We start from the raw sequence: 27,673 nt of genomic DNA, 5'->3' as shown, positions 1-27,673 counted from the left end.
AACGGCAAAAATTGAAACATTTCGTGTGAAATGTTTCCCATACAAAGTAGAGTGTCCGGAATTAAAAGCTGTCCGTAATATGAATCAAAACGGTAGCCTAAAAGGAAGCAATGGTGCGAAAACATTCAACATATTCAATTATTTATGCTTAATATTGATGAATGATCCACTTACCCCACTGATACACTGATACCTTACTTAAATATTGGCTTCTATACAATCTGCTACCAACGAGAAGGGACCATGGCCCCCCTCAAGTATGTTGGCTATTTACGCCCATGGTTGCGCCACTGCTTGGTTATGACTTTTGGCATTGGTTACGGCTTTAACAGATTCTATGGTTGAATCCCCTCGCATTGGCAGAGGCGTGATGATCGACGGAGATGAGTTCGAGGTGGTGGACGAATTTGTCTACCTCGGATCATTGATAACGTCGGATAACAACTGCAGCAGAGAAATTCGAAGACGTATCATTGCCGGAAGTCGTGCTTACTACGGACTCCACAAGACTTTGCGGTCTGGTAAACTTCACTTCCGTACTAAGTGTACCATGTACAAGACGCTGATAAGACCGGTAGTCCTCTACGGGCATGAGACGTGGACAATGCTCGAAGAGGACCTGCAAGCGCTAGGAGTTTTTGAACGACGTGTGCTTAGGACGATCTTCGGCGGAGTATGTAAGAACGGCGTATGGAGGAGAAGGATGAACCACGAGCTTGCGCAACTCTACGGTGAACCCAGTATCCAGAAGGTCGCCAAAGCTGGAAGGATACGATGGGCGGGACACTTTGTGAGAATGCCGGACAAAAATCCCGCAAAAATGGTGTTCACCTCAAATCCGGCCGGTACAAGACGAAGGGAAGCGCAACGAGCTAGGTGGTTTGACCAAGTAGAGCAGGATCTTGGAAGTGTGGGGCGATCGAGAACTGGAGGTTAGCAGCCATGGACTGAATTAATTGGCGTAACAATTCCCTAAACAATCTCTGCAGGATTGCATGGAAAGATGTTTCAAGAAGAATAATTATTTTATTTATTTATTATATTTAATAGAATTATTTCTTGATAAATCTCTCGAAGAATACCAATAAAGAGTTTCCTGTAGAAAACCCAGTTTTCGGGGAAAAAAATACGGAGGAGCAATAAAAAAAACCTGGGTGAATTGCCGAAGGAATCCTCGGAGGCATCTCTAAAGTAATCCCTGGAAAGGCAGGGGTTTTCAGACTTTTCCAACTTTAATTTTTAAAATAAAATTGTTATGCAGAGCGTCTGTTACCCATTGCAATTCCATTCAATTTAAAATCTTGATTTTTAAAAGCGTCAATTGATTCTTCAATTCCAACAAAAACCATGGAGTAATATATGTATAAGATGCATATTTATTAATTTTTATTCTATTTCAAAACCAATTAGATGATATTGAGTAGACTTGATTTCATCCTATTGTCTCAGAATCTGAAAACAGTTATATGCAAAAACTTGCTTTAATACTTAATTTATGTAGTCAGAGCTTGAAATTCATCACATGTGGCAACGAATAAAGTTTGAAACAAAGTTGATTAGAATTGTCTCATACAAAACACAACAAATATCAATTGAACGGACTTTCAATTCAAAACTTCAAGTAGGTATACGTTCTCCTTCATCCAAATTGCTACAATTCAGCTTCTAAATTTAACTGTATTTAGTTTTTTACCTAATAGGGTAAAGAATTACTTGGACACGTATGAATTTAAAGAGTCCAGTTTGTTGCGTGTATGATGCATATTGTAATTCAATATGAGGTCAATAGATTAAAAAAAACACTGTCGAAGTGAATCAAAAGTGCTATGAATAAAATACGGTTCTTTACGCCGAAATTTTCCGGCTCTTGTAATAACCAAGCGTGTGTTTGTTGCGAAATATTCTCAATTTTGTCTGAGTCAATAATATCATAAGAATTTATCCCAAAGCATTTCTCAAATTCATAAGAGTATACATTTATGGTGGTATGCTCCATCGAAGTTAATTTTACTATAGTAAAATCGAGGATAATACGCGATCAGCGTATTAACTTCGATGGAGCTTACCACCATTAGAAATCTCAACAATGATCTGAGCTATAATCAGGGGGGGTATACGCAACGATGTGCGTCTACCGTTCATGTTTTGTGGGTGTGTTCGTGTGGCTCACAACGCTGCTAGACATCCCGCTGTTTGAGTGTTGAAAAGCATCAGCATTTGCTGTCTGGCATGGCCCGCATTTTCGACCTGTGCTGTTTGGGTCGGCCCGCGTGAGAGATGATTGTTAGGCGAGCTTTGTTTGAATTTGACAGCCGTACACCCACCCTGGATATAATTTGATTTAATATTGTGACAGCATTGCTGTTCTGTCAAACACACAATACTACGGTGGCGCTATCTATGCTTTTCATAACGGCCGTTTTGGTTATTATATGACGATTCATTGTTAATGGATTTTTCCATTGGTGCAAAAAAGAGGGTTTTAAAATATTGCACCCAACAAATGTTTTATCAAAATTTGAGATGGTCGATTACACGTTATTTTGAACAGTTAGCATAGAATGATTTATATCTTATTTAGATATTTCCAATTGGAATGGAAAAATTATATACTCCAACAAGATTGCATTTGCTTCATTGAATTCAGAGATGGCAGCACCCACGTGGTTGGTATGCCAGATGGACAACAACAACAACACTGCATGACATCTGTCACCAGCAAGGAAACTTCATTCCAGTCGCCCAGTTTAATGCAGCGATCTACGTCGTGAAGTGCATCAAAATAAGATAATCACGATTCAAAATATTTTGCAGTGTTTTTGTGGTGTTTGTTCGCAAAGGCAGGTAGCATACAGAAAAAAAAAGCTTACAACTGATTACCATATAATCTGCGTTGTTCTTTCCGTGGAATTCGTGTCGAGTCATATCTCAGCTCAGTGCGTACAGATTAGATATATCTTTTATTGTATGTAATTTTATCTGAATTGTGATTAGGTGACTTCCTTCTGAACATTCTGAAATCCACTGTGCAAAAAGGTACTGGGGAAGGGATCAATGTCGTATTGGACTGCTGCTGCGAGTGGATGTTCTGTGACCCCGTTTCGACGCTGAAGTGAAATCTTTGGGGCGAATTGTGCTGTAACCTTTGTTTAGGAAATAATTCGGAAATTTGTAAGTATCTGGCGGAACAGGAACTGCGGACAATGGCTGCCCGCTACTTTCGCTTACATATGCACATATAGAGAGTGATTCATCCTTGAGCGTTGTACGCCCTAGAAAGAGCGTAAGCCAGCAACTGTGCAGCGACTTGTTTACTTTTCGCTGCCATTGTTTTCAAGCAAATTCAAAATCTTGTCTCCGTCCGACGTCGGTTTCGAGCTTCAAGTTTAGCTGCCGATCTCATGCGTCAACAACAAAACGCCGAGTGGCTCAAAAGCCACTGCTGCTGATAAGACGACATGAAATATGATACGTTCCACTTGATTGGGTTGTTGTACGCAGGCAGATACTCTGGCTGCACGCTGTCGGACTACTGCGGTCATGGGCGTAATCAGAGAGGGGTCAGATGGAAACGATTCTGGGTTTACTGTATTTAGATGATATGGAAGATGAGTAAGGACTGGCTGTTTTGAGACACCCAAATATGTCATCTTTGTTACGATGTTACTGTGCACTGTAAACTCGGCATTACCCTTTAAGGAGTAAAAAATGCCCATTTTTTGCCGATATATGCAGCTGTCAAAATAATGGGTACTTAAAAATTTCCAATAATGGGTATTAAGTGCCCTTTTACATATTCCGTTTATTTACCCTTTAATGGGTGAAAAAATCCTTGGCAACAATCGGTAGATTTATGCAGCATCCTAAATACTACAAAGTTTTGTTCTCATAAAAATACAATAAGTTCGAAAAAAGGCAGAAAGGTTCAAAGTAGGTACATAAATTGCCTTTTTTGTATGTTTTATTTATTATCCTATCATATTTTGCAGGATTATTTTGCTGCCGAGTAAATTCCGCATTCCCGAAACCTCTAGTAGCAGTGGCCCCATTCTCCAGATCAACAACTCAGTCAGATGGCTCATTCTCCTGCATTGGAGCAATAACAATACATCGTAATAAATATATTGAATAAAATGTATTATATTCTCGAGATTTCATTGTTGATTATCCTACGAAAAGTAATATAAAAATTAAATTATATTTTCATCTTAAAAAAGAGTAAAATTTACTCTGTTTCTCGTGAAAAAATATTCTGGATAGAGGGTAAAATTTACTCGTTGATTTGACGTACAAGCCGTTTATTCTTTAATGAGTAAAGGCCCTTTACTCTTTTTATGAGTTAAACTAGTTTCTCTCAAAGAGGGTACTTTTTTACCCTTTAAAGGGTACTTTGGTGTTACAGTGTGTATCTAGATGAAAATTTGAAATAGAGCTCCTCTCACCTTCCTATTCGTTACTAACGAACTTGGGTTTACGCACAATGAACTCACTATTGTAAGTATAAGGTACCCGTAGATAATCTATAGCAGTGATCCTCAGGCCTGTTTTTTCAACCATTTTTATTTCTGATTATGGATAATTCTCGTAATAATTTTGTTTCATGTTCTTGCTAACTTGGCCAGTAGAACAACTTCCTGAAGAAAATCTTTGCGGAACTTATCCGATTTGAGGGATACAGACATCGCATGCGGCCCGCGGGCCGCACTTTGGTGACCACGGATCTATAGCATCATTAAAATGAAAACATGGTTTATATTATCGTTCATTTGGCAACCTGTTGTGTTATATCAAATATATTATATTAACAATATGGTTCACTTCCACTTATCCCATACACAAATTTGGCGACCCATTTAGCATTGCCAACAGCACCATCTGTTGACGAAAAAGGTGACTACACCATGCTTTGGTTAATTCCTTTTGATCGTGTACTCTGGTTTGACGTCCCTCGGTGACTTTTCTCATTATTTTGATTTTAGATTTGCAGAATTCGAGCTTAACATTTGAAAACGTACCGTTGAAACACCGTGCACAACCAAAATCATAAACGGAAATAAAAGATTGATTCAAACTATGATAACGTAAAAAGTATAGCGATTTATGTCTTTCAATTAGGACATGACTGTTGAATAACTCCCGATAATTGTCATAATCATAGATATTTGTTGCTTTTCCCGTAAATGTAAAATATGTATATTAATACTTTTATTAACTATGACAGTGCATCATTACTTCGATAAATTTAGACGCGTGCAAATTTAAACGGAGGCATACTTCACTTTTTTTTAAAACAAAATAGCCCGTATTTCTTTTCAATGGACCGATGCACGAGTTCACTAATTTGACGTTTAAGCGGTGCCGAATTCATTGTCACAAAAATAACACGGCACCGCTAAAACATCAAATCTCGAAAACTTATTCAAACAGACTCAAGTCAAAACATATACTAACTTACTTTATCGATTCCACGTGTTTTGCAGACGAAATTCTACATGTTTTGCTCTGAACCAACTCGATTTTTTACTTCTAGAACGTTTAATTTCCGGATTTACAAAACGAAGAAAGTAAGATTTTCAACTTTCGTAACCTAACCCCACTACTTTCGCCGCTCCACAAATCAAAACAAAACACTACTTGAGTCGATTTTACACTGATACAAAAACGTATCAAGTTACTGAATAAAACGGCTTATCATTTTGTCATAAAATTGTTGTGGGAAATAATAGGAAATCTTTAGTTTTTTATTGCGAGCTTATTGTATGCAAAATTTATGCAATGTACACGGCGAAAAAATGTTTAAAAATTGATTAATTTTAAAACAGTTTTAGAAGACAGGGTGTGATTCTTCTGAATTAATTTTCTCAAAACCGTATGGAAATTAGTTACGTCGATTTGAAAAAGTAATCGAGAAATAATGAAACCGTGCATAGGTCCATGGATATGTTGGACTTCAAACTCGTAATTTCTAAGTAATGCAAATCAGTCTGCAGTTGTCTAAAATCAACACATAATGCTGTCGACCTTTTTGATAACGGCAAATGATTCAGCGACCTTCCACTGTGAAATCAATGAAAGGATTTGATCATAATACTCAGGCTTGATAATTCTCCTCAACATCATCAGAGTTCGGTGAAATAATCTAGAGCAGCCTCTTTGCGGAGGAGCGAAAAAAGGTAAGCAGAGAGGCAACGAAAAATGAGCGAGGAAGATGCATTACAAAACACAACAGAGTAAAATTCCATCAAAAAAGGGTGCTCTCATAACTCCCCGAGGACTGCTTTGTTCGGGTGGCAGACTCAAGCATCCTTTTGAAACGTGAGTAAAGGTGAGCATCGCAACAAAAGAGAGAGAGAGAGTACCAGAAAAAATCCTCGCATTTTTATGCACTCTCGCTCGAATCGCTTGAGGATCTGTGTTGAAAATTTTGAGTTCAATTGTTTCTCCTTAGAAAAACGGCAAAATCGCCTCCTCTTTGCATCGCTGAGGAGTTTCTATCAAGCCTGATAATACTCACGCTTTCATTTAAAAACTCTTATGAAGCACGGTGTATAAATTACGTAGTACTTAATTTGACTGTTCATTTGTCCCTTTTTCAAAGTCTGTACAATGTTCCAGCACATAATTTTGTTAATAATACAGAATGGTCTTCTATCGTATGTGTACAAATTATTTTGAAACTTTGAAAAATTTCATTCAGATTTTAGCTTGGTACTTTTCATATGTTACGCTGGATATGATATGAAGTGTCACTAGTGTCACTTTGAGATGCTGGAATGTTTAGAGTGTATTAGTTGCCACGTTTGCCTTGTGTGGCGCTACAATCACAAAAAAGATCACGCCAGAAATATATGAGAGTGACTCATATTGTTAATATAATATATTTGGTTATATGCATGATTAATCCATAAATCTCAAGCGAATTCTCAACAATATCTCAAAGATTTTCGAAGAATTCTTCAAAAAGTTCAGTCATAAATTCCTCCGAGAATTTTGTGTTCTAGCAATTAGTTTGGAAAAACATCTCGCTCATTCAAAACTAAAATTGAATTTAAAAAGATGGTAGCTATTTCAATCTTTTGATATTTTTAGTGGTCCAGCGTTCAGCAAGGCTAAGCTGAGGGCCGTGGATTCAGATCCCACCATTCGAGGATCTTTTCGTTAAAGTATTTTCGCAACTTGTCCAGAAAAATATTTTCGCGACTTATATCCCAGACACAGACACATGCAAAAGAGGTTAATTGGCAGAGAAAGCTCTCAGTTACAGTTAAAAACATTAAGAAGCAGGCTCTGTCCTAATTGGGAGTAACGCCAGAAGAAGATTTTTTTATTATATTTAGCGCTCACTCCCTCGAGAAAAACACCACTCTTAACACTAAATGTTCCTTTCGGACATTTCGGAAGGTACATGGAAAATAAATTTCACTTAAATTAAAGTTTAAATCATTGGGTGTGACAAAATAAAAAAAAACCTGGGAAATATGAGAAAAATACTAATTAAACTTCATCACTTTTGCAAAAAAAAATCACTAGAAAGGCGAGCAAATACCTTAAGACTCTAATATTTTGCTTATCTTGAAAAATAGGCCTATTTTATATTACAAACTTCTTCAGTGTCGAGCACTCGATAGAACAGGAGCATCTACCCTGGAGACTCCTCTGTCAGGTACCCTAGATCAATTATCCCAAGAAACAATTGTTGCTTTAAAAAAAGTTTCTCAGAGCTGTTTTATGAGGCTGTTAGTTGTTAATGATTGACTTAGTTAACATGAAACTATTATTCAAGACTTATTCGCCCAGAAATGGAACCATTTTATTAACGTTATTTAGTATATGTTTATGCAATGACATAACTTCGGCTGTTAAACAGTAGTAACATTATAATTAGACTTCATAATGTTTATTCAACATTCAATTCACCCGATGCTTATAAGGCGTTTGTTTGACACGATATCATGACGTGTTATTTAGTTTTATTTTCACTTAGACAATTATTAAACAACCAATAGCTTAATAAAACAGCTCTCAGAAACTTTTCTCAAGGGAGAAATTGTTGCTTGGTAAGTTGAACATTACTTGTGATTGAGAATTTGAATCTTAATCGGTAATAATGGTTACTACCACACTTCTGCAATTTTTTGACAAAGATAAACCTACAACTATGTTTAAGAGCTTTTATATTACGGGTGGTTGAAAGGTTGAATTCAAAGCTTCTCAAAGCAAACATATCATCACTGCCGTTTTGACCCATTTAAGTATTGTTGAAAAAGTGACGAAACAAGTGTTGCTAAATATTCTAAAAGCTTGTTATTCAATTGCATGTCGCATATGAAGTCCGGATCTGTAGAAACAGCTCACCTTCAATTATTCCCAAGTAACCAGTAAGCACGACAATGCGGCACGGTAACAGCATTATATGCGCATATAGGGTAATCATTTGATGCGTGTCAGTTTTATGTACGCATATAATGCTGTTATAATGCCAGAAAAGGCGAAATAGCGTGCCACTATAATGCAAAGAATAACCGTGCTTCTCTGAATCACTAATGCTAATATAAGACCACGTGAGAAAAGTCAGTTGTTTTCGCCAGGTTTTTAGGGCGAATATCTAGTGCTTTCGCGTACGCAGCCAGAGAGCTTTCGCGTTTGCGGCCAATCAGCTGCTACACGAGGTAAATAAAAGAATGAATGAAAATGGATACCTCGAATGGTATGCAAAAATATAATAAAATGATTCAGATAGTAGTTCTGTGTATCAGACTTCTTCATTTTGGTGGTTTTTATCCTTTTGAGGGTTTGCCTTTGCTACATTTTGATCCTTGTTTAATGATGATGAAAATTCCTAATTTTGCGTCTCAAACCAGCGACACCCGTATTGTTATGTTGTTGAAGTCCTGCTCCTTTGATCCTTCGGCCACATAAGATGAATATTATTGGGAAGAAAAAAGACCAATTTAAACCATCACTTTACCCCATCATAGAACCTGCGATTGTAGTAGTGAGAAGATTTATTTTCGACTCTCTCTTACCACTATATGCATACACAAAGCACGTGGTATATCTGTCAAAACACAGGAGGACATTTAAACAATATTTAGTGATGCAGTAATAGAGTTTCTATGCAGTAGAAGTGCTGTTATTAGGCCTGTAAGCATTTGTAGTGCTATTTTAATGCATGTATGCATCTATGATGCTGATTAAGGGCTTATTATTATTGCTTATGGTTACTTGGGTAATAGAGAGGCTTTTAGACAACCAAACTAAATTATCAAACAACGTTGCTTCAACTGTAGTTCTACTTGCTATAAAAATTTCATGAAAGTTTGGAACTACAGCGATGTCAAGAATATATGCAACATTTGATCATCACTTTATACAACTTATTCTTTATTTCAACTACCACAGCTGTTGTAAAGCTTTAGTTAATTAGACAAGTTTATTAATCGCCTACAATTGTTTCTTGGGACGTGTCTTCCAGACTTGTAATTACCCAAGCAACCAAAAGTTCGGATAAAAGAGTATGTTTTGGCTTAATCACACACTTAAATTAGAATGCCGAATTTCGGCTAAATTTAACCAAAATCCGCACAGCCGAGAAATTTTGTGGGTTTTTTTTAAGAAAACGGCGAAAATTCCCCAATAAAATCGGGATTTTTTTTGATGAAGTTCTATCTCAAGTGACTAACGCGCCATTGCGTGTAACGCCAATAAAGTCAATAATAGCTATAGGTAACGGACTATAATTCTGATAGAATTTATTTTAGTGATTTCTTGAAGGAAAATGTGGATAATATCCACTGGACCTCTTCCATGGTTTTTCATTTCACGCAAAAAGGGTGCAGAGGCTGATGATGGATTTGCGTGAAACTCGTAAATTAACTTTAGAGGTCGCTCACCCCTTATGATGTAAACCCTGGCTACGCCCACGACTGCAGTCAACTGTTTAGGGTGGGCAATCTACGCTCACTTGAGGCAGTACTGGCCGGCAAGTAATGCTGGTCGTCCCTTCGCAAGGAAAGTCGCTACAAATATGCCTGACTCACTGCCAGTCTTTTGTATGGCTTTGTTGAACTAAGCGAGTATCGCTGTTTCACTAGAATGCCAACCAGCATAACTCCTAGTCAGCGGCTTGCTCGCTCTGCCCAGCAGCAATTTGTAATTAAATTATTAATCTTTCTTGGCGACCCGGTGCGATAAGGCGTCCTCCGTGCGTTTTGTCGCGTACTTTCGTCGGTCGCGTGCTGATCTTGAACTCCAAGGGCCTAACGTTCACGGTTGAAGCTCCCTTTTCGCAAATCGATTCGGCACCAGTTCAGTGACCTTCTGTGTTTCTTTCTTAACATTTTAGCAAAATGCCGATTCTGTACAGCGTCATCACCCGAGGGCCCACCGTTCTGGCCAAGTATGCCGAATGCGTCGGAAACTTTGCCGAAGTGACGGAGCAGATCATCCCGAAGATCAAACTGGACGACCACAAGCTGACCTATTCGCACGGGAACTATCTGATACACTACATCTGCGAGAATAGGATCATCTACATGTGCATTACGGACGATGTAAGTAGAGGGCTTTTTTGTTGCTATCTAGGGAGGAAATGATGAAACAAAGATGACTGCTCTAAATGATCAGTCACGATGGGGATTTTTTGTTGATCGTGAATACATTGTTAGCTGTTTTCTACGCATCAAGCAGTGACAGTGTGTTGCATTGATAGGAAGAACTAATCGGCATTTTTGGGACATTGAATGCCGGTTGACCTTTACGGTAGAGTTATCATCGTTCGGGGCAATCCTAAGCAGCGTGTCAAATTATTTTGGATTTTCGAAGAAGACAAAATTGACACAAATTTACTTGTGATGGTTAAATGTCAACAACTTATTGAATTCAATAAGAGATTTTTTCTATAGAAGATTCAGTCAGAAATTGATCTTGAAATTTTATACAGCCATAATTTCCCAGAAAATCAATCAGTGGCATACACATGGACCAGAGCCTATGGAAGCTCAATTTAATTTACATGATGGTATTAGCAAAGGCAAATTTTGTTATAGCAGTAGAAAAAATATAACAACTTGATAGATATAAAAGATAAAAGATCTGAAAAATATTATCAAAAATTAACCTTGGAATACCATTATTAAGGTTGTGTAAGATCTGTAGAATACCGTATATAGGTTTTGTAAGATCTATCCAATATCAGCGAGTTTTTCATTAGATCTGCAAACATCTAATTCCAGAAGTTCCAGGAATAAAATTATGATATTCTCTTCAAATCTTTTGTCTCCCGAAATCCCGATTTGATGGTCAGCTTAGCTTCTACTCGGGACCTCCAGGATTATTGAAATAAAAAATCTACATCCAGTATTTTCCAAAATGTTCTTCCAGGATTGAACATATCTTGAATCTTGATAAGATTGCATATTGCCTTCAAAAAAGTTATTCAGTTGATCAAGAGTTGTCATTATTAGGTCCAATTGATTTAAAATTAAAATTTTGCCATCAGGTGGCCAGATGTCTTAACAACCTCATTACTAGAAAAGATGCCATTTTCGACAAAATTGTTCGATGGATCGCGGGCTGTCAGTAGATTTCCAGTAGAATCGAAATATTGCAAACAGGCGACGCTATTGAATTTATGCAGTTTATGTTTTATGGATTTATCAGCATTATTGATGTATGTTTTATGCTCAAACGCACTTTCATGTAATGAAAATCCGAAATTACCTACCGTCGTTGGGGGTGACAATAGGTCAAAAAGGGATATGTACGATTTATTTATTGAATAACTATCGCAATTTACTTCAATAAACTTCAAATTTTGTGTGTATGTACTTTGATGGTACAATAACAACTGTTCAAAAAATTTAGAAAAATATTTATTCACAGCGGCACCACAAGTGAATGAAAAATGACCCAATCTCACCCCATAGAGGGGGTGACATTGGGTCACTGTAATTAAAATAACTTGTTTTTGAAAAAATGATTTACAATACCATTCACAGCTGAAAAATATTGATTAAATACGATGCAAACAAGACGAAAAGATATCTAAGATGTTTCACAAGTATGATAAACCCACTTTAAGGAACGATTATACCAAAAAATTGAAGAGCTATCAGAATAAATGTGTAAACCCAACATTAATCGTTAAGTTTACATAAATTTTCTTGTTTCTCCAACAAATTGTTTTCAAAGTCTCATCCCCATTGCCTATTCAGGTTTCCGAAAGGTGTACTGAAACAGTGATTATTTTAAACGTTCGCAAATATTTCGGTGCGACATTCCATGATCAATACGTTTCAGCAGATGTTGACGTCATAATCCCCGGTATTTCAGCGATCCAACTCATTTGTACTTCCGTGAGATGTTTCTATAATATGAAAACACTAATGAAATATTGAATTTGAAATTGAATTGAAGAAAAAATTCATTTACTAAAATTTTACGATGTTGCTGCGCACGAAAAACAGTTGCTGGTTTGAGAAATTGTCAGGATGCGTTGAATTGTTATTCAATGCACGGAATACTCAAGTAGACTTGTTTGATGTTTCGGAGATGCTGTATTTAGAAAGAATAAACAAATCTAAATGAAAAAAGAGAACACCCGATACCGACAAATGTAAAAAAAGTGGACTTGTGATTTCATTTACTATCGCTCTTACTTGACCCAATCTCACCCCCATTTTAATGTTTTAGACACCGTACCGGGAAAAAAATATTTTTTTGTGGAAAAATCAAATAGATTCCGGAAAATACATGTGAAGTGTAATGAAAAGACTTTTAGCTTTCTACTAATATAACTATAGACGTTAAAGTACATGCGTGATACTTTGCACAGGAGATATCTAATGTTGTAAATTTTATCTAGTTTCAACATACAAGTTTATCGATATAGTAAACAAAAACTACTATTTCTAAAGATGTATATTGTGATGAATTACGTGTAATTATATGTTCCCTAACATATGAATTACAAATTTTAATAATATCAGCGTTATTGGCTGAAATATTTCATGTATCATATTTTTCCGTTTTGACCCAATCTCACCCCCTAGACCCATTGTCACCCCCATCGACGGTACTGTTTTATTTTTTCAAAGATGCCATCTTTCTAAGTATTCAGGATTCCATCAAGATCAAAACTTGCTTGCTAATTAGAATCATCTGATGGCAAAATTTTCAATCTACTGCATCGAGTAATAACGCTATAAGTTTTGTCCAATCGAACAACTTTATCGGAAACACCGTTTTTTAAGAAGTCAGGATCATGAGCGGATAAACCAAAATCGTATACTCATCTGCGCTGTCTGGAGGTGACATGAGGGGACATGGGGTAAGTGTGCCACCTCCAATTTCACATCGTTCAAATCAATTTTTTAATGTTGAACCCAGAATAAGTATAAAGTGAGTTCTAATTGAGGTTTGTGTAAATATTACAGATGAAAATTCATACTACGAAATAAAAAAAAAGTTTTTATCTCACTAACGCAAAAATTGCGAAATATTTTAAGAATGTAAGTCTTAAAAATAAGCTTTGGCTCCCATTAAATCCAAATCATAATGATTTTTCCGCACAGAATTGATGATTTACGATTGCTCAATAGAATTGTGCAGAAAATTGAAAAATAAAAGTTTTTTGAAGTAGTGTTTTTCATGTCTATATTAAGGGACAAGATGGATACCGCAATCTTTTCCTATAAAATTAAATGAAGATTTATTTTTGTTGTGGAATATTGCATTGAATCAATATTTCCTACTATCTCAAATAAAAAAAAAATATCAAGGACGTTCAAAAAGATTTCAGAAAAGATTTACGAACATAACAACTACCAATTACCTAGGATGAAAACTTAACTAATCGCGTAGAAAAACGGTTTTACTGTAAAATTAACTTTTATCCCTAAGTTTTTCTGTGTAACGACTCTAAAACATACCGAGAAAATAATAATATATAAGATTTGTTGCATTTTACTCTGGTGGTCTTCTTGCCCCATACAAGTGGCACTCTTTCCCCGTGTCTCGTTGAAAAACCTCATAAGAGACATTTTCAAAAATCTGAAATCAACATAAATTTCTTACATTTTTGAAAACCACCGATAACGTTATTTAGAACAACTGGTGAGCTTGTCCTTACACTGGAAAATTCTTCTTAAATTATTCTAGTCCGCCATGATTTGAACCGATATATCCTAAAGTGCCTTTCTTGCCCCCAGCCCTCCTATAGAACCTGCTGGCACAAGTAATGACAGCCCTGGACTTACTGAATAGCTTTGCTGATGGCACTAACGTTCCAAATCATCAGGACATATCCATACAGACAAACATATATAACACGCAATTTTAATATTTGGTAGTTGGTCAATGGTTAACTCGTGGCACTCGTATCGCTTTTGTTCGAGTTTGACGTTTGCGCACTACCGCCATCTAGTCCCATAAGACTCATATGAAGCATGCTAGCAGAAAAAATTCTTCCAGAAATTTTCTGGAATTTATTTAGAACCTATTCCAAAATGTAACTCTGAAAATCTGTCAAAAATTGTTCTGAATATTCCTTCAGTAATTGTGCTAGAGAGTACCGGGAATGCTTAAAAGTATCACTTCTAAACTTCATCAAGCAATTTCAACTAGTAAATCTTTCAAGAATGCTGAGTTATTTCGATGACAGCTTTATCAATTTCCTCGGAGTTTGCTCCAAAAATTCTTACGAGTACTCTTTCAACACGTTTTTGACGATTTCTTCTTTATTAATAAATCATTAAACTTTATAAGTTTTCGCCAGGAAGCTGTCTTCAGATTACTGAAGGAATTTAAGAGTCTTCCGAAGGATCTTGCTTATACCGTGATGAATCAAAATCCGGACGGTACCAATATCCGGACGCCTAATCGGTTTTTATTAATTTAACAATGATATTTGCCAAAATAATATTAAAAATAAAAACAAATTTGTAGCTGCAGTTTGACATTTTTCCTGCGTCGCGCAAGTTTTCGTTGTAATAATTTGGACTGGTTTCCCAGCATTAATTGATTCGTAATAATGTGGCGAATCGTTTGTTTTATTTAAAATAGTGGATGTGGTGATAGATTATAAACATAAATGGATGAAGGTGGTGCTTGTGAGTGCAAATTACTTAAAAAACTAATGAATTTAAACGCAGAAAGATGCTGTCCGGTTTTGCGAGCCACTGTTTCTAAAGTCGGACATAGGGTGATATCATTGCAAATTGCCAGTGTAAATGAATATTTAAGAGGTGTATTTGTAAAAAACTGAACAAAATGAATATTATGAGTGATACAACAATAGTTATTAAACGAAAATCTGTTTCAGAACAATGATAACAGTGGCTTTACCACAAAATTTCCGGTACTGAACTACAAGCAAGGAATGGAGGTAACAAAAGTTTGAATTTAATGGAAAGTTATGTGTTTCACAGTATTATATAGTAAATGCATATAGCACAGTTTCGATAATGAGGATCTGTTCTAGTTTAATAAGATTTTCCGGAGACGATATGTGTGTATGACCAATTTAAAGAAATCTGTCCGGATTTTTAATCAGAAGCGTCCGGCTTATCGATTCATGTGTCCGGATTTAAGGACGAGATATGCCTCAATATTTTTACGATTTACGTGTTATATTCGCATTTTTTACTAATATGTTGTTCGTTTTTATGTTTATGTGACCTTAAGCTTATTAGGTGAAAACCACACAATAGTCAAATAACACGTTGAGGTAGTGAAAAAAGCACTGGAAGATTTGGAGCCTCTTAAGCGTCCGGATATTGATGAAGCACGGTATTTATATTCCCAATAAATGAATTGTGCGATGAATACCTGAATAATGCATGCTGTGGGTAACAATCGCTGGAATAATTTCCAAATAATCTAAAAATCTTCTTAGAAGAATCAGCAATGCTAAATTAAAATGTATTTTACTTAATTTTATTTCTAAGTTTTTAACGCATTTTAAAAAAAAATTTGTAGTTTCTCTCGAAAGAATATGTTGAGAAGCTTAAGTAAATAGCTTCTCAACATATTCTTTCGAGAGTAACTACAAAATTTCTTTAAAAATGCGTTAAAAACTTAGAAATAAAATTAAGTAAAATACATTTTAATTTAGCATTGCTGATTCTTCTAAGAAGTTTTTTAGATTATTTGGAAATTATTCCAGCGATTGTTACCCACAGCATGCATTATTCAGGTATTCATCGCACAATTCATTTATTAACTTAAGCGTTTTTTAGAAGATATTCTTGAAAAACTTTCAAGCATATCCACAAAATTATTAAAAAAAAACAGTTCAGGGATTTCTTGACAACATACTTACTGTATTCCGTGATCCTCAAAAGTTTTCGTCAGTCATTTCTCTAGGGATTCATGCAGAGGAACTCCATCAGTTCTTTCTACGGATTTGACCAGATATTTCTTCAGATAAATCTACAGAGACCCTACGAGTAAATGCAAGAGCGATTGCAAGAGACGTTCTTCATATAATTCCTTTAAATTTCATATTTTTCCTGGAGTTGTTCAGGAGATCTTCAAGAAACTTGCATTTTATTGAATCCAGCAATTTGATCAGTATTTTTCCAGCAATTTTTGCACGAAGTTCACCAAAACTTCCTCAATGAATAAGCTGATCTGTGTGTTTTCTCGAAGCTCTAGATATTTTGTAATAGATAACTTCAGAAGTTCCTCCAGAAATTTCTCTAAAAATTCTCAAAGGATTTCTATGACTAATCAGTAGTATTCTTTGAAAATGTTTCTGTTGGAATGCTTAAAGGACTTCTTTAAGAAAATTTTAGAATTTTCCCGAACTAAAGGAAACTTCTGGCTTTTTTCCTGGAGAAACCCAAAAAGAAATACTTGTGGAATACCCAAAGCAAACATTCCTGGAGTTATACTCGGATATTTGTTGGAGAAAAACAGGAAAAAGTTACTGGAACTTTGAAGAAATTTCAAGAATTCCTAGAGCAATTTCTTTACGAACTCATGGATGATTTTTAAGAATATGTTTCTGCTGTTATCATCGGAAATCCCTTGCGAAAGTCCTGCTTGAAATGTTGACGTTAATCCCAGAAGCAACAGAGAAGAACAACACATTATAAATTAATTAGAGGCAATCCTGAAGGAGTTAGTGTACGGTGTTTTAAGGATAGCGATTTTTAGTAGAATTACTGAAGGTCATTAGCCGAATCATTGATTGAATACTTAAAATAATACAGTCGCCTCTCCACATCTCGATATCGAAGGGACCATCAAGATAGGGAGAGATCGAAACAAAGAAAAATTTTTTGATGAATACTAGATTGAAAAACACTTCGTTGCCAAGAAAGTAATACACAAACAGACGTCATTTTGCGCTCCTAATTTGTTTTGAATCACAAAACTTTGGTCTAGTAACCTTCGATATTGGTCATATCGACATACGAAGGGAAAATTGAGAACGAAAAATCAACAGAAACACATCGAGATATGGAGATATCGAGATAAGGAGGATATCGAGATATGGAGAGTGAAAATGTATGGGACTTATGAAATCATCGACATAGCACGCTATGTCTGAACCAGACGATTGTAAAAATTGAATGTAAGGTACCGCGGGGCAAGTGGGAACGAAAAAAACGATAGTTCAAACAAATTGTTCAATAAAATTTTCAAATGTCAATATTTTCCAAACCCAACAACACAATCACATTTTGGCAACATATTTGGTGATGCGTGCATGAAACTGATCGAATAATTTCGAAATTGGGAAAACCTTGGAAGAAAGTTTTAGAATGAGCCATTGGACGCAGTTACCTCGCTAAACGGGGCAAGTGGGACACATCCAGTTTTATGCGTCAATCCACATCAGTAAGTCAACCATTACAATAATAGGATAGGAAGAGATATCGAGATGTAGAGAGTCGACTGTACCTTCAAAATTCTAGAATCCATAGAAGGATTCCGAGGGGGTTTTTAAGAGTAGTCCTGAAGAAATCCCTTGTGATTTTGAAGAAATTATTGCCAAAACCGGAGATAAATCTTTGGAATATTCAGAACGATCTCTGAGAAAACCAGAGATTTTAGGATTCTAGCGCAGTTTTTATGCTTACTCTTAAAATAACAAGAAGTTCCAAAAAAGGGTTTCCGTGTCTTCTAGGGTTTCTAAAAAAACCTATGTTGATGGTAGCATTCTGCTGGTTGACACATAGGAGGGGCAGACAAGCTTTCGAATCACCGCGGGAGTACCTCAAGGTTCAATCCTGAGCCCAATGTTATGGAATGCGATGTACGATGACGTACTGAGGCTGCACCTTCCGACGGGTGTTTAGATTACTGGCTGCGCCTACGACATCACCCTATTGGTCTATAGCGAATCGATGGAGGAAGTAGAGTTGACAGCAGCGCACTAGGGTAACGGTCGTATTTTGGACCCCCTAAGGAAGTGATTTTAGTATTTTGTCCCAATTAATTAATTGCACAGCGTAACCAAGTCAAAGAACATGCCAAAAGGTAGAGAAAAACTTCCTCTACGAGATAAAAATGCCCATACGGTCATGTTGGGTCCAACAAACGTCGGAAATAATTGAATTGTAAAGCACTGTTTTTCATTATTTTGGACACACCAATACATTTTGGACCCTCAAAGTATATATTTTGGACCCCCGGCATTTTTTATCGTTTGGCGACAAAGTCCACGACACTGGTTGTATAATATGCTTGCCATAGTCTAACCGATCGATTGACAATGGAAATCCGAAGAAATTCTACGCCCTTTGTTCAGAATTTTGAAAAAAGTTTTTGTTTACATTTGAAAAATTTCTGACGGCTTCAATTTCTGTGTGTAACGTGTTGTAACGGTTGCATGGATGAACAGATTAAATTAAATTAATTTCAGTTAAAATAATCACATTTTCTATGTACAAACAGTTAACGCAAGTGCGGAATAGTCCTATCTTTCCAAATGGTATGCGAATTGAGTTGGTCTTTCGATTTTAATCGGTGAATTTGCTGGAAAATGGGCCAGAGGGGCCCAAAATATATAGGGGTCCAAAATATATTGGTTACCCTATATCTCCATAGTTGAGGAATGGATGAAGTCTAGGAAACTAGCCTCACAAGACTGAGGTAGTGGTGGAGGTCAATAACCGCAAGTCCGAGCAACGGGAGCTTATCTCGGTAGGTGATTGCACTATAGAGTCCAAGCGATCCCTTAGGCATCTTGGGGTAATGATCGATGACAAGCTCAGCTTTCCTAATCACGTTGAAAATGCCTGTACAACGGTATCTACGGCTAAAACGGCACTTTCGAGAATGATGTCTTAACCTCTGCTGTAATTGCCAGCAAACGCAAACTCTGGCAGGCGTGGCGCTATCCATACTGAGATACGGAGGACCATTCTAGTCATAAGTGCTTAGAACAAGCAGAAATCTAAAGCGGATGGAAAGTACGTGTAGGAGGACATGACATCGTTGAAATAATGTATATGATCATGCAGCAAATGCATACCGAACGGTTTCTAAATAGGTCATGTGTGTCATAGCCGGGATGAGGCCCATCGGGCTCATCATCAAGGAAAATGTTCAATGCTTTAACCTTGAGAAACGAACCAAAGAAGTACCAGAGGAGTCCGCAATGCGTGTGAAGAGACAACACTTAAAGATTGGCAGTAATGCCATAACCCCATTAAGATGGACCCATTGGCTGATACCAAATGTGCCAGTTTAGTATAAAGGATCCGTGGGGAAGTAAACTTCCACCTGACGCAATTTATGTTAGGACATTGTTGCAATAGGCAGTACCTGCATACGTTTGGGCACTCAGAATCTCTTGCGTTGGTTGCAAAATGGTGATTCGACAACCAGGAAAGAGCGTCCAACATAGTTCTAATCCTCACAAGGTCTTTCCTCTCGCTTCCACGATTCAAACAATGGTAGTGCAACCTAGGCACTGTTGTCTTTCTGACATCAGCCAGGTGGGAGTTTGGTATTCTTGCGTTTTCCAAGCGAAACTCATCCATACAGCTTATGGAATACCACCTTTAGCACTTCCCCCGGAAGGTGGCCGATCCACCAATCCATCTGACCAGGGTCTCAAGCATAGTTTACCTATGATGTGACAATGGTTGAACAGTGGGCTCTGTTGAATCTCTACAAAAAAACACATATCTGCAAGTTGCCTCGAACCAGCGACCTGGTACCGCTTTCGACGTGCCTTAGCCCTCTGGAGTGACAACCGGCACATCAGGATGGATGCCAGTAAGATCATGATTATGGTAAACTGGTCACAGTACAGAACAACGGACAGTACACGGATTACGGATTGAATACGTCGACTAACAGTCGTGGGCTGGCGGCAGTGTACTCTACCGGTCTCTGAGTAAGAAAGGGTGACACCAACATGAAATGGCGAATAGGGCTATGAGGAGACTGCCTCTTTCCTGATAAAACCTTAGCAGGCCATCTTGTACGTTCGAAAGTTGTTACCAATCTCGGTGAGTAGTAAGCATAGACTTACGCCAATCCGGATCTGAACACAACCCCCATGAAGGATTGTATCAAACCTTAGCATGGCCTCTCTGCTTGCTGGATCACAAGATGCGACTGTATACAACGAGTTGAGATATCGGCTTGAAAGGAAACCCAATCGAATGAAGCAAATAATCGATTTGAATGGAGAATCTAGTGGAAGAAACGAAGACACGGAAGTATTCGCAAGGAGCGGAAAGATGCAGGGATTGTCAGTGATACCACTGACGGTAGCAGCCAGCACAAACAGATGCAGCACAGCGAGTGAGCCACTGGGAAACCAGCGGAATGCAGGCTGAGTCAAGGGAGTAGCACTATTTAAGACGACCGGCAGCATGAGAAGTCGGCAGTAAAGAGGAAGGTCAACGAACTCTATGAGTTCGCCAAGACCAAAAACAATGCCCACCTCAGGATCAAGCAGCTGGTAACGAGCATTTCTATGGAGAGTGATAGAGAATTCAGAGCTGAAGGAGCTGAATCAAAACGTAGTGAAAACCAGGCGCACACAGGAAGGAGACATGCTCTTTGAACTTAAACTGGGTCTGTTGATCAAGAGTTCGGCCTGCCGGGAGCTCATCACGAAGTCGCTGGGCAATAATGTAGAGAATGTAGAGAACTGGACGAGATCACAACTGAAGACGACGTGAGGGGTGCACTGCTGTCTCAATGTAGCCTGGAAGCAGCACCGCTGTCCATCCGGCTGAAGAAAGTGTACAGGGGGTATGCAAATAGCGACGATCCGATCACCAATCGCAACAGCGCAAAAACTCGTTGGTTGGTTGGTCGGCCGGCCGAAACTGAACCCTCGGTGGAGAGATGCTTCAGATGTATGGATTTCAGCCAATGGGCAATATACTGTAAAAGCCCGGACAGGTCCGAACACTACAGGAAATGTGGTGAGAATTATCCCGTTGGCAGATACTGTCTGAAGACACCTAGGTACATGCTGTGTAAAGCGTCACCCTCCGCCCAAACGACGGATGGTCAGTCAGTCAACCATGATGATGAAGATAACGCAGGTGAACCTCAATCATTGTTACGCTGCACAACTACTGTTGAGGCAGTCAACAACGGACACAAAGTGCGACGTCGCAATCATTGTAGAACCGTATCGGGTTCCTTCCGATAACGGCAATTGGGTAGCAGACAGAGCAGAGATGACGGCAATCAAAGTAGTGGGCCGATTTCTCATCCAAGAAGTAGACAAACGCTCACACGAGGGTTTCGTGATCGTCAAAATTAACGGAATCTTCGTGTGTAGCTGTTACGCAACCATCCTTCCCGAGGTGGGCAATGGAGCGGTACACCCAGATGTTGGATGTTCTAACCGACAAGCTGATCGCTTGTACGCCGGTTGTTGTTTGTTTGAGGGGACTTTCCCCAAATGTCATTCGTCCCTTATCGTACGCCGGTAATCATCAGAGGAGACTTCAAAGCATGGGCCGTTTAGTAGGTAGCAGACTGACCAACGCGAGAGGATACAGTTTGCTGGAAGCTTTAGCGAAGCTCGATGTAAGGCTGTGCAACGATGGTCTCGCAAGCACATTTCCATCATTGACGTGACGTTTTGCAGCCCATCGCTGATCAACAATATGAACCACTACTGCGTTGGTCAGAGAACTTGTACAGTATGTTAGAGGAGGAATGGAGAACGTAGGTGAAAGACAAAGGATTAAGACAAGGATCTTTTCACCGATGCATCCCGAGCAGTAAAAGACGCTCTAAACATGGATGCAGGACATATGCGTTGGCGAGAGCGTGTGACGCAACTATACCGAGAAAATTGGAGCCAAGTAATCAGCGGCGTCATGCATACTGGTGGCACAGCACCCTCCGCGCATTCTGCTTAAGAGCTAGAGGACGCATGAAGAGAGCTAGATCGGAAGCCAGCATGAGAGAGCGTAAGGTCGCAGCCAGGGTAGACGCGTCACGCGAAGCGACGCGAAAATCCTTTGGAGTTTGACATTTCATTATTAATAATTGTTATTCCTTCCCATGCAATTTTCGCTTCGTTTCGCAATTCGCGTCTACCCTGGCCGCGCCCTAAGGTGACCAACTGGCTGGCCAGAGCCGCGTTCAAACGGGAGATAGCGACGTGTAAACCGAACTGCTACAAGTTGTACCGGGAAGCTGACGCAAATCTCTGGGCAACGCCTATCGAGTAGTGATGGCGAAGATTAAGAGCCCAGTAACACCAGCTGAAAAGTGCCCCTACAAACTGAAGTTGATAGTGGACGGTATCTTTCCTACGGATGCTCCTACCGCGTGGCCGCTCGCACCGTATGCTGACGTAGATGTAGAAAATGCCGATGTCCAAATTTCCAACGCCGAGCTGATAACGATTGCTTAAGGATTGAAGCTGAAGAAGGCTCCCGGAACAGATTGTATCACCAACGTAGCGCTAAGGGCAGCAATCTTGGCGTTCCCAGATATATTAAGGACAGCGTTGCAGAAGTGTTTAGCGGAAGGCTGGTTCGCAGATAGATGGAAGGTGCAGATTTCATAAAAAGACTTCGACAGTGGATGCTATTCGGGCAGTGATCACGTGCGCGGAGAAAGCGTCCAAGCAGAAGAGGATAGGCCATCGATACTACGCAGTGGTAACGATAGACGTAAAGAATGCGTACAACAGTGCCAGTTGGAAGGCTATCGCCATAGGCCGGTCCCCGAATATCTGTGTAAAGTTCTGCAAAGCTTCTTTCAGAACCTGGTACTGGTTTACGATACAAACCAGGGACGGATGTCAAGTCAATTGAAGTAATGGCGAGAGTTCCACAGGGATCCATACTTGGTTCAACACAATGGAATATGATGCACGATGGACTGCTAATATTGACATTGCCAAAAAGTCGGGTTCGCAGATGACGTCGTTCTTGCGATAACTGGTGAGACTGCGGAGGAGGTGGAGATGCTAACGGCGGAATCGCTAGACACAATTGAATCGTAGATGACTGCAGTCAAGCTTCAGTTGGCTCATCACAAAACGGAAGTGGTGCTGGTTAGCAACAGCAAGCCGGTTCAGCAGTTCGAAATCAACGTTGGAGGACACGCATCCTCATCGAAGCGCTCTCTAAAGTACCTTGGAGTGATGGTTGATGACAGGCTAAACTACAACAGCCACGTAGACTACGCCTGCGAAAAGGCAGCGAAATCAGCTAACACTATAGCTAGGATCATGCTCAAGATTGGAGGTCCAAGAAGCAGTACGAGGCATATTCTGGCGACCGTATAATCGTCCATAATGAGATACGGAGTCCCGACTTGGGCTGCAGCGTTGAAAACCTAACGCAATCGAGAGAAGCTTGCAGGTTCGTTCCGGCTATACGGGTGGCGAGTGCATACCGCACTATATCTTCGGAGGCAGTATGCGTTATCGCTGGAATGTTCCCCATCTGCATCACTCTGGCTGTGGATATTACATGCTACCAGTAAAGAGACACTTGGAATTTGAGGAAGTGAGCCGGAAGCCAACCTGGTCCAACTTGGAGAGCTCAAGAATCAGTAGATTAGCAGCAGACGCAAAAGTTCCGCAGGGTTCTGAGGAGATGCCAGCCCCAAACGCGTCGCAGCGGAGCACCGAAGCGTAGCAAACACAGAAGAGGCAGTAGAAACATGGTCCTTGCGTAACGCCAGCCCCAAATGCAGTATGAAAAGAGCAAGGAAAGTACAGGAGCACAAGATGCACGTGAATCACAAGCAGGAAGCGAAGCAAGTAGCAATGCTGGTTAGCACAATAGCCTCCCCCATGAAGTAATGCCAAGAGGCAGTTCCGGGGGAATGGGCGAAGATGGATTTAGTCGGTAGTGGATTCCGAGTCCAACACTCTGGCGCATGAAGGACGAATTCCATATGACTAGTCTACATATCGGCTATTCAACAATTAACCACCTTCTAAAACTTAAAAAAAAAACATCCGACACGAACAAAGCAGCTCCACTTTCAAGGTGGCTTTGGGAGACGTTCAGGTTATTGTTATTGTGAACTGAAGATGGTAAGAAGCTAACACCCAAGCGCCATCTGAGTGATTTTCTCTGTGCTATATCAATATCCTACTGATCACGGAGTAGCATCTATGAAGTGTATGCTCATTCTATTGATCGTTTATTTTGCGTTCTTTTAGCGCGTTTAAACTCTTTAGGGGTTTCTAAAGATTACTGAAGAGTTTTTAAAGCCAATTGGTTTTCATATTACCAGGGGCATGAAGCGCTCCAAAACTGCATTATAAATATATGTATGATCACTTTTCTTAAATCTATTCATACAAAGTTTCCGGAAAATTCTGAAAATCACTGGAAATACCTTCGAAACTCCTAAACGATTATTGCTTAACGACACTCTCGGAAACATCTGATAGTACTAAGAATACCACTGTAAGTATTCTGAAAGCACCTGAGGAACTTTAGAAACTTTGGGAAGAGAAGCTTTGGGAAAACTCAGCAAAAGATGAGAGTGGTTGGAATTAGTAAAAAAATATAAGGATCTTTGAAATCGTCATTTAGAAACCCCTGCATAGTGCTTATTTATCCTGGAAACCTTTTGGGCTACTATTATAAATCCCTGCCGAGTTTGACAAACACCATGGAACCCTTGGGATCTTATTAAGAAGCTATTTACACTTCTTGGAAGCCGAGTAATCTGGATAAACTTATGGGACTCTCAGGAAAATGCTTAGAAAACACGTGAGAATCCCAGGTAACAGCTATTTTTTAACCTTGAAATCCCTCGAAATACCCCAGATTGTAACCTTGTGGAAACCTCCGTAAATCACTTGGAAACCCTATGAGTTCTCAAATCCTTAGTAGCAAGGTATCAGTGTTTACTTAAAATTGAGAAAAAGATTTTGGAAGCTCTGAATCAGAATATTAAGATACATAGATTCACAATAATGGTAGCTTTCAAACGCCACCAAAGTCATAAATCACTTTAGAGTCATAACAATGAAATTTGGTAATCATTCTCAATGTTTCTTTTTATGTTTTTCTGCAGGGCTTCGAACGATCGCGCGCCTTCCTCTTCCTGGCGGAGATCAAGAAAAAGTTCATCCAAATGTATGGCCTCACGGTGGCGACGGCGATTGCCTTCGCCATGAACACCGAATTCTCCCGCATATTGGCCCAGGACATGAAACACTACAGCGAGTCACGGGAGGTGGACGCCATCAGCCAGGTGCACGGCCAAATTGACGAACTGAAGGACATCATGGTGAAGAACATCGAGAACATCACGAACCGAGGCGAACGGCTAGAGCTGCTAGTTAACCAGACGGAGAATTTGCGAAATAATGTGAGTTATTTCAGGATATTGAAGTCTGCTTCATTGAGTTTTAAAAACGAGTTTTTCTTTTCATTTTTATAGTCGGTAACATTCCGCCAGACGTCGCGCAACCTGGCCCGAACCATGTTCTGGCGATCGGTTCGAATGTACTGTTTGATTGCGGCGATCCTTCTCTTCGTAATCTACATCGTAGTCAGCATGTCCTGTGGAGGACTTCTCTGGTCCAGTTGTATACACAGTAGCAAGAACACAGCACCCGTGACGCCACCTCCAACCCTTCCTCCAGGACTCGATGACGTCTAAGAACTGATCTGATTGCAAAAAAGGAGTGAATGAGAAAGCATGCGAGTCAGTCCCCGAAAGACGAAAATTCTTCTTCATTCGATGATATTGGAAAAGACTTGAATATATATTGGAAGGGTGTGGCTGTAACACGGTCGGAAGGCGATTTTTCTAGCAAACTTAAGACCAGAAGCGAAGCGAAATCAAAAACTTTTAAGGTCAACTGTGCAGATCCAAACATTACTTTTAACTACTCGGAATCGGAAGAATATTACCTTGAACGCTCTGCGTTCCGATTACGAACAGGACTCGAACCAGATTCCGGTTTATCTATACAGCTTTGTTTCTCGTGGTTATATTTAATCTCTAGCATAATATGAATACCTAGCAATACGAAACGTTAAACTTTGAAAGCGCTTGTAATTGACCCATTCCATGGAAAGAAAGCCCTTTTGCCCAGTTGGAGGCGTATGAAAACAAGTGAAAATTAGCGTTATTGTTGTGTTGTTAAGTGTTCTATCCGAATGAATGAAGTGGCTTTTCTCTAGTGCCCAAAGATAACAGTCTCCACAAGCGAAGCCTGGGCAGAAGATGAAGCAAAACGATGCCGTCGAGAGGCCACTTGAGACGCGACATCTGAGTTTTTTTTCTGTTTCCTTCTAATGGGTGGAAAATTGTAACGAATCTTCTGTTGAGTGGAGCGAAGACGTTGCGAGTGAAGAGTTTAACTTTTAAAGTCATGAACAGAGAGAAAACTAAAATAAAGTTTTTTGAGCCTTTTTCTAAAAATTCCGTATCTGTTACAATTGAGTATTTTTTTTAATTTTTTGAGGTATACCGTAAGAAACACACCAAAAACTTCGCCGTTCGGTGCCCTTATAAAAGTTAGATTTGAGTAATTTAGAATAGATGCTAGGGTCGTGGAAAACATCCATACTCTCGGCAGTTCCTTTGGAAGGTACACAATAATTTATTGTCAGCAAAAATAACGCTCGTACTGGGGCCTTCCTTAGCCGAGTGGTTAGAGTCCGCGGCTACAAAGCAAAGCCATGCTGAAGGTGTCTGGGTTCGATTCCCGGTCGGTACAGGATCTTTTCGTAATAGAAATTTCCTTGACTTCCCTGGGCTTAGAGTTACCATCGTACCTGCCACACGATATACGAATGCGAAAATGGCAACATTGGCAAAGAAAGCTGTCAGTTAATAACTGTGGAAGTGCTCATAAGAACTCTGAGCTGAGAAGCAGTGAGGACGTAATGCCAATAAGAAGAAGAACTACTCAGAATAGCCCCCGACGGTGGATCCATTCTACTCCGACGAAGATTTCTCCGGTGGCAGAAGATCTTCCAAACCGTTGCTATCCGGGCAGATTCCGAGGTCGGTCCTGCGATTCCGGTGCTTCCGGTTGACAGGCACCCCGACGATCATTTGCCAATGCTGTTTCGTTTTTTATTCAGCTAGTCCCCGGCAGAGGATCTAGCCTACTCCAACCAAATGGTGGTCGGCCAAGTGTCAGGGTCGGTTCTACAATTCCGGTTGGAGGGTGATTTCGGATTTGCAGGCGCCTCGACGACTTATTACCGATACTACGTTACGCTCTTTCTACTCGGTC

The 27,673-nt window shown here is 39.3% G+C and overlaps 1 protein-coding gene across 6 annotated transcripts; it reads left to right on the top strand.

The window, feature by feature from the left end:
• Positions 1–2,722: 2,722 nt before the first annotated feature.
• Positions 2,723–26,474, top strand: LOC5564010 (vesicle-associated membrane protein 7). 6 transcript variants are annotated; one of them, XM_021841379.1, is made up of 5 exons: positions 2,728–2,936; positions 2,995–3,171; positions 10,346–10,553; positions 25,492–25,788; positions 25,861–26,474. In XM_021841379.1, the coding sequence occupies exons 3-5, from the start codon at positions 10,350–10,352 to the stop codon at positions 26,080–26,082; spliced, it is 723 nt and encodes a 240-aa protein (XP_021697071.1). In that variant the 5' UTR covers positions 2,728–2,936; positions 2,995–3,171; positions 10,346–10,349; the 3' UTR covers positions 26,083–26,474. The 6 variants fall into 6 exon arrangements, with proteins under 6 accessions (XP_021697077.1, XP_021697071.1, XP_021697066.1 ...); XM_021841382.1 differs by having other exon boundaries at positions 2,730–2,844; XM_021841385.1 differs by lacking the exon at positions 2,995–3,171 and having other exon boundaries at positions 2,723–2,840.
• Positions 26,475–27,673: the final 1,199 nt, after the last annotated feature.

This window comes from Aedes aegypti, chromosome 1 (genome assembly GCF_002204515.2).
Source record: "Aedes aegypti strain LVP_AGWG chromosome 1, AaegL5.0 Primary Assembly, whole genome shotgun sequence".
In the NCBI taxonomy this organism is placed as follows: domain Eukaryota; kingdom Metazoa; phylum Arthropoda; class Insecta; order Diptera; family Culicidae; genus Aedes; species Aedes aegypti.
Note: the sequence above shows the minus strand (reverse complement) of the source record. Positions and strands in the feature narration are given on the sequence as shown.